The 7,945-nt window shown below is 56.0% G+C and overlaps 1 protein-coding gene across 1 annotated transcript; it reads right to left on the bottom strand.

The window, feature by feature from the left end:
* Window positions 1-3,248: 3,248 nt before the first annotated feature.
* On the bottom strand, window positions 3,249-4,407 carry LOC123405667. The gene is made up of 2 exons (XM_045099272.1): window positions 4,033-4,407; window positions 3,249-3,944 (listed from the first exon to the last, which is right to left on the bottom strand). The coding sequence occupies exons 1-2, from the start codon at window positions 4,405-4,407 to the stop codon at window positions 3,249-3,251; spliced, it is 1,071 nt and encodes a 356-aa protein (XP_044955207.1).
* Window positions 4,408-7,945: the final 3,538 nt, after the last annotated feature.

Below are 7,945 nucleotides of genomic sequence, written 5' to 3'. Positions count from 1 at the left end.
AGGTCGGTAGGGCTGAGAGGACGATGCGTACCAGGACTCGCCTGCCGGTAACATTTAGAAGTTTGCCGTTCCATCCAGCTAGTCTAGCTCTAATTCTGTCTAAGATGAACTGAATGTGAACTAGCCTTAGCCTGGACAGAGTGATCGGAATCCCTAGATATCTCAGTAGGAAGACGACAACTTTCCCTCCGAAGTTAGCTAGGATGTGTTGCACGTCCATGTCGTCACAGCTAATGGGCGACGCGGTGGATTTTGTCGGGTTGATGTGTAGACCTGACGCTTGTCCAAAATCTCGCAGAATAGCCATCAGTACTTCGATCTCTTCCCCTGCCGGATTTGCGAAAATGACGGCGTCGTCTGCGTAAAGGCTCACTCTTAGAGAGATGCTCCTCCAGGCAACGGATCAATTTTGTGCAACTCCGTTGCCTTCTCCAGGAGTTGGTGCAGGGTGTCGATGGCGATGATGAAAAGGAGTGGAGAGAGTGAGTTTCCTTGCCGTAGGCCCCGTTGATGAGTGAAATTTTTGCCGACCGTGCCGTTCAGCATGAGGCCGAAGAGGCCGTGCAAAGGAGCAGTGAAACCCAGTCGCACCAGCGCGCCAGGAATCCGAGTTGCTGCAGCACCTCGAGCAGGTATTCCCATGAGACGCTATCAAAAGCTTTTGCTATGTCTAGCTTAAGCAGCAGGGCTGGTTGCTTCTTCCTATGCAGCGATCTAACTGTATTATGCACATATAGGAAGCTGTCTTGCGTTGATTTGGAGCGTAGGAATGCTGATTGCGCCGGGGAGATGATGCTACTGATCATCGTGGAAAGTCGCCTTGAAAGAACTTTGGTGATGAGCTTGGCCACAGAATGAATGAGACTAATAGTCTGAAATCCTGGATGGTAGTTGCACCATCTTTTTTTGGTAGCAGGACCACCAAAGCGGTGTTTAACTTGTCGAAATCCCCTCTAGCTAGGTTGTAGAAACTACTGAACACTGCCATGATGTCCTCCTTGATTATGGACCAGCAGGATCTGTAGAAGTCCCCGGAGAATCCGTCCAGTCCTGGTGCCTTCTCCGCCAGTGATGCTTTGATCGCCTCCCATACCTCCTCCTCGGAGAAAGGGTTTTCTATACCTCTATTGCGGACGGATGGTAGATCGAAGATGGACCAATCTAATTGCAGCGGTCGCACTGCCCTGCTACCCATGGAGTGTTGGAAGTGGTTATGAATGGCTTCCTCCTTTTGATCGTGCGCCGTGAAGACCTCATCGTCGACTCGGAGGCAGTGGATGAAATTCTTTCGCTTCCTGGCCGTCGCCTTGGCATGGAAATATTTTTTGCCTGCATCTCCTAGCCGAAGCCAGGTGAGCCGTGAAGCTTGTCGTCGGCGAGCACGTTCTAATGCCGCGAGTCCCAGCAGACGGAGCTTTAGAAGCTTACGGAGAGTGAACTCCGCGTCTAAGAGGCGTCGTCTCTCTTGTGCCACGTCCAGGCGGAGCACTATTTTCTGCCGCCAGGTGAAATTGCATCTTAGCTTGGCTAAAAAAACCTTTGCTCCAAATCCTCAAGTCCCGAGCAGTCATCGCCATCTTCATGCGAAGACGTTGGAAAGGACACGAGGATTGCGCCGGCCTGTTCCAAGCCCGTTCCACCGTGATATGAAAGCGAGGGAAACTCGGCCAGAAGTTCTTGAATCTAAAGAGAGCAGTGCGAGGGGAGGCCTAGGTGTCAGCCAGAATCAGCGGGCAGTGGTCTGATGTTGCTGTTGACGCCGCGAGGAGTGAGACCGATGGGAAGATGCATTCCCAGGAGGTATTGCAGAAGAACTTATCGATGCTCACTAGGGTAGGATCTTGCCGCTCGTTGCTCCATGTGTATCTACAGTTCTTACACCTAATCTCTTTTAAACCCATCGCGTCAATGGCCGATCTGAACCTACCCATAAGCCTACGGTTGAGATTGACGTTGTTCTTCTCTCGCGCCTCGTATATGAGGTTGAAATCCCCATTGATAAGCCAAGAATCGATGGGAGGGGGCGCCGAGAGGGATAGTTCCCGTAGGAAGTCGTCCTTCCTCGCGTCATCCGCCGGGCCATAGAACGACGATATCCAGAAACTCTCGGACTGCCCGAGGAAGGTGACTCTCGCTGTAATAGTGAAAACCCCGACGGCATGCGATGTAACTATGGCCATCTCCTTGTCCCAAAGGATGGCCGCTCCCCCGTTAGTGCCTATGGCCGGGAGGGCGATGCACTCTGTGAGCTTGGCGCCCCCGATCTCGCGGACAAGTCCGGTGACCAAGCTGCGATTTTGGTCTCCTGGATGCAGAGTATGGCAATGCGGTGGGCAGTCGCCATCTCCCCGACCGCTGTCCTCTTGGCTGGGTTGTTCAAACCACGAACATTCCAGCACATGATGGGGTGGATCTTGTCATACATCTAAAACACTGATGAAGCTCCGATGACTAATACTAATTGACCGTTGGCCTAAAAGAAACACAACCATCATACATATTGGAGACCGACGCCAACCAGCATGACCCAAGATGCGCCAGCGAAGAGCTACTATCCTACTGTCGTTGGAACTGAAAACCAACCTAACTCGAACCGATTGGGGATCGGTCGCCATCGGAGAGAGATACTAAGGGTAGCTAACATGATTACACGGTGGCCTCATCGGCAACTCCGTCGGGGCCGTTCATATGAGCCATGACCCGCAGCGCCTCGCTGTCCACGCGAGTCAGCCTGGCGATGACCGAGATGTCACTGTCGGACAGGGGATCGTCGAAGCGCTGCAAGAGCGCCCTCGCGACTTCCTCCGTCATCTTGTCTCGAGGGCTGAGCAGACCGAGTTCTTTGACAAGGCGCAGGGAAGCGCGCTGTGCCACTGGCACCGACGACCCGATGGAAGCTTGCGGCGCGCTGGAGCGAGTCGGGGTAGAGGTGGCCCTAGTCTTCGGCGGCGCCGCAGGACGGCACGCGGGGGCAGTGCCGATCAACGGCTGCTTGGTCGTCTGGAAGAGGCCCCGCGACTCTGGCCTAGTGACGGCCCCTCTGATCTCCAGCTGCCTGACGCATCCCATGACCGCCCCGAGCTGGATCTCCATGGTGTTAGCCGGCGATGGGGTGGCTCTGTGGAACTGTCCCAGGTCGGAGGCTGCGGCTGACAGCGTCGGACTCAACGCATCCAGCTGCACCGCCTCGCAGGAGAGCTGGAGCAGAGGGGCTTCTTCGAACTTGAGAGGGGCCGCCACTGCTGCCTCTACGGCGATGTGGACGTCGGCCGCCAGGCCGTCCACGATGACAGAGGCAATGGCGGTGTTCTTGGCCGTCCTGAAAAACTCCTCGACCGGGTCTTTCCCGCTGGTGCTGCTCCTCGCGACAAGGGCGGGCTGGGTGGCCGCGGCGCCGGGGCCCATGCCCTTGGGAGCCCTTGAAGGAGTGAGTATATCTTGGCGCGGCCTCGACTGGCGCCTCGCGGACGCGGTGGCCCTCCCAGTCCCCGAGCGACGGCCCGAGGACTCCCTCGATCCGCGCCTGGCAGGCGGGGATCGGCTGCGACGACGCTGCGGAGGCGTAGCGCAAGGTGGAGCATGCGAGGCGCCGCGGCGAAGGAGGACGTCCTTCCAGGACTTCTGCCCGCCTGCACCCGTCCCTCCCTCGTCGTCGCGGTCCCTCGAGCGGTCGTCTCGAGGTCCACCCCGGCATCCCAGGCTGGCAACGGGGGCACGAGCCAGGCGATGCAGGCGGTCGCTCCTCTAGCCGTCCTCAACACCCATCGCCCAAGATGCAGGGGCCACCACTGGGAAGGGAGAGTCGTCGTCGGAGTCGGATGATGGGAGGCCGCCCTGGGCGAAGTGGGAGGAGCGCGGAGAGGGCGGCATCCAGTCCTCCACCCTGTCGACATGGATGAGCATGGCGTACTCCGTCGACGTCGGCGGCGGGGCAACCCTTCTATCTGGGGGTGAGAAACCCTCCAGCTCCTCCACCCTCCCGGCTCCGCGAGGTAGGACCCCCAGAGTGTGCGATGTCGGAATGTCGGCTACATCCCTGGCCCAGACCCAGCAGGCAAAGATCTTCGTGTGACCCCGCTCTAGGGTCCGGCTGTCGAGGCGGTCGACGCGCACCCGCCTACCGAGGATCTCCTCCGCCCCCTCCAGCGACCAGGAGTGCATCGGAAGTTTCTCGATGACGACGCGGACGTGGAGCAGGAGGGAGTCGAACGTGGCGAGGTCGTGCTCGTGCCACGGGACGATGTTGAAACAGGCGCCGTCGACGCGGATGGAGCCCCGGCGCACGGCGTTCACCTGGTGAGTCGGCTGCGTGAAGGTGACAAAGAAGTGCTCGGGGTGGTGAGCCGTGACCCGCAGGGAATGCACTGGCACGGAGAGTTGGGCCTCCAGTGCCTTCCCCACAGCCATCGGCGAAGAGACGTTGACCCCATCAGCCGCCGTAAGAGTGACGGCGTGGCTACGGAGGAAAAAAAACGGCCTAGTCCAGAGCAGGGGAAAGCACGGTGGTGGAGCGGCTCTCCCTGGGGGCGCCGAGTCGGGTCTAGGTGGTGGAGCATGGAGGGAGCCGACGGAGCCATGGCCGTGGGAGGCAGAGGAGGGAACCGGAGGCGGTCGCACAGCTGGATCGCGCGAGGCACCGGACCCAACCTATCCCTAACAGAGCCCTTCGCCTTGAGATTCTGGGGGCAGCGAGAGGCAATGTGACCCGCTCGTCTATAGGTGAGGCAGTGCACTGGATCGAAGCAGGCAGCTAGGCAGTGGCGCTTGCTAAGACAACGAAAGCAGCGGCCGGAGAACGGATTTAAAGGGTGTCTAGCAGCGCGCGGGGCACCAGCAATGAAGTCGTCTCGGCGGTCCGTCCGGTGCGTACCTCAGAGAGTCCGGGGGACCGAGGGATCCGCCGACGCACGGCGGTTTCCCTGGCGGGCCACCTCAGTCCAGCCAGGATCCGACCCCGAAATGGCAACCTCTGCCCCCGAGGAGTCGACGATGATGGACTTGACGCGCGGGGCTTGAAGGCGCTCGGTCTCCACTGGGGCAGAGGAGGCAGGCAGATCCCGTGGATCCCGTCCCATGCCCGCCAGCGGTGAGGGGGAGGAGGCGCGGGGCGGACCGTCGGTCGCAGCAGTGGAGCACTCGCCCCAGAGCAAGAGCCGCGGCGCGGAAACCGGATCTGGCAGCAGGCGGTGGAGCTCCCGGGGCGACGCAGGCGACGGACCGCGGGGCGGGGGGGCGTCGCGCGGGCTGGCGTCGGGAGGAGCAGGGGAAGCCAGCGGACCACCAGGGGTTGACCTGCCCCGGCCGGCCATAAGTGTTTGGTCGGTGGCCGCCGCGGCCGGAGTGGCCAGCGGCGCGGGGTGGGGGTGCGGGGTGAGCTCAGAGCCGAGAGCTATCTCTCATGTGCACCCACAAAGCCGTAACAAAGTCATCACCGTGGTACAATCACTTTGGTGACCATATGGTCTTTGCATAAGACTACACAGACATAAATTGTCTAATGACATGTCAAAGTTTTGATCCATGTCTCCATGCGTTTAGAATTATAACGATGTTTAGTTATAATGATGTCTTAGTTAATATTTTTATTTTAAATTTTATTATTTCATAACAACGCACGAGCATTCGACTAGTAAGTTAATAAAATGGATGTGTGCACCTTTGAATGCAGAGGCCGGGGATTTCAACCCCCCTTTTGAAACAAATATGTAAGTTGACTGCATTTGCGCTTTGGGGGAGTCGATTTCACGGGATAAGGAATAATTGGAGAAAAAGGAAAGCTGGAGGAAGAAGAGAGAAGGACGGCCTTTACATCTTAATATAATGATCCAGGAAATCAAATATGACAATTAGGCAGCCATAGGCATCACTGTTCCCTAACATCAAAGGCTCTAAAGACTAAATGCAGCCCCCTGTTGCAAATCTGAAAACCATGACCGTAACTCCGTAAGGTAGCACATCGACGACAAATATAATGGAATAATGCACGTCCTTTATGCAAAGGGAAAAGATTATCATCCACTGACCGATCCGCGCGATCCATCCGCCGCCAACTAGTCCGTTGAATCTCGCCTCGATCACGAACAATTTCGTGAAACTAACTCGTTGTTTCAGAAACTGGGTCACCGTCCTCCAGATCTCCATCTCCTCCGCACAGCCAGATCTCCACCTTCTCCGCCGCCGGAGAGGTCGTCCACCAGATCTGCCTGATGGCGTTCCACCGACTCCTCTCGGCCGCAGTGCGCCGCCGCTACGTCGACTCCTCTCGGCCGCAGTGTGTCGCCGCTCCGCCGCGGCTGCGGCGGACACCGGCAACCTCGTCGTGGACAGCATCCCGGAGTACCTCGCCATGGCGGAGCTCCCCTACGGCATGACCTACTTCGGGTACCCACCGACCGCTCGGCCGCGACGCCGGCCGGCCATCCGGCCGCCGCCAGCCGCCCATGCCGCCCATGAAAGTTCCAAAAAAATTCCGCAACTTGACTTTTGTTTGCAAAAATTCCTGAAACATGACCTTTGTTGCAAAAAATTCTTCCGTAAAAAATACCTATATTGCAGAAAGGCGAAGAAAAAAAATCTGCAACAAGCAAATTGTTTCTAAAACTCGACCGTTGTTTCAGAAATTAACGGGTCCAAAGTTTATTTCTTGCAACAAAGCGAAAGTTTATGCAACTCAGCCATCGTTTCAGGAATTATGGAATGTCTGGCCGGAGCGGATAGGACGGCTACGCGTAGATCGGACGGCCCTCCAAGTGACGCCGGTGGATGCGTAGCAGCCCCAAAGGATTCACTACAAAATGATAGTATTGCTCCCATATAACGCAATGAAAATTCTTACTGATTGCTCATATGCTCTAGGATGGAGTAGGTGTCTACAGTTCTTCGTGTGTTACGGCAAAAAAGAATACTCCCGGCACGAGAGAAACGATCAAACAAATCATCATTGTAGAGGTGTCCTGCAGTTCTTTATCCTGGTACACAAATCGCATCATCAAGAGCGAAACCACCATTGCCAAGCTATACGTAGCTGCAATACCCTGGGAAATCATAGTAAACCTGTCAGAACAACATGACAGCGCATCACTCTTGGCATTCGGACGAAACAGATGAGCTGAATAACTGAGTAAATTCAGACGTGAAGCACTAAACATCTGAGGCATCTAACCATTGAAACCAGGCAATAGAGCTAGTGTTAGATAAGAGGGTCATCAAGGAAGGAGATATAGTACGTAGTCGTACCCTAACAAAGATTGCCCCGAATCTCTTCTCGGCGGCGGTTGGTTGGGTCGGAGGTGGTCGTCGGCCTTCTTCCATCCCGCGGAAGAGACGATCATCTTGAATCGCTGGAGTTCCCGGCGTGTGCAACAACGGAGCAGAGCGAGATTGGTCGCGTTGACGGGACGATTTCATCATAAGCAGGTGACGACCCGCTAAGAAGAACGGGAATCCAGCCATGGATGGAACGCGCCGGCGCCTGACGTCAAGAGAGGAGATGGATCGCCGTGAAACCTCAAGCGCGGCCAAGGCAAGGCAGGCCGATGAGGAGTCTTCCTTGTAGAGAGAGAGGGCGTGCTCGGCTTTGACTCTATGGCTTCTGTTTATTGGACACGAATATTGATCTGACGTTCGATCGAACGCATCCCTGGAGAGAACGAAAGGTTCGTCCAAGGGCAGTACTCCGGCCCAATCGTTTCGACCGGGCGCTGGGGATATTCCTCGGACTTCCTGAAATACCAAAGATTTAGGCTTAATTTTTTAATAGGCATGTTAATCCAGCCCAGTCCAAGCTGAGACACAGGGCGAGCCGACAAAATTCGAGGCCCAGTACGAAACTGTAAAATAGGTCCTATCTCACTAAAAGAATTATATAAATATAACTATAATATAATGTAGTGATGAAAAAATATACAGAATCATACCTATTCTTGGTTGTAAAGTCTTTGACATT

The sequence above is a fragment of the Hordeum vulgare genome, chromosome 6H (assembly GCF_904849725.1).
Source record: "Hordeum vulgare subsp. vulgare chromosome 6H, MorexV3_pseudomolecules_assembly, whole genome shotgun sequence".
Taxonomy (NCBI): Eukaryota; Viridiplantae; Streptophyta; class Magnoliopsida; order Poales; family Poaceae; genus Hordeum; species Hordeum vulgare.
Note: the sequence above shows the minus strand (reverse complement) of the source record. Positions and strands in the feature narration are given on the sequence as shown.

Bases quoted from the DNA above. Each gene is read 5' to 3' on its own strand.
- LOC123405667 (XM_045099272.1), bottom strand. From the start codon at position 4,407: ATGGCTGTGGGGAAGGCACTGGAGGCCCAACTCTCCGTGCCAGTGCAT. The intron at 3,945-4,032 runs GTAGCCGACATT...TCTCACCCCCAG, and splicing joins GCTGGGTCTGGGCCAGGGAT to ATAGAAGGGTTGCCCCGCCG.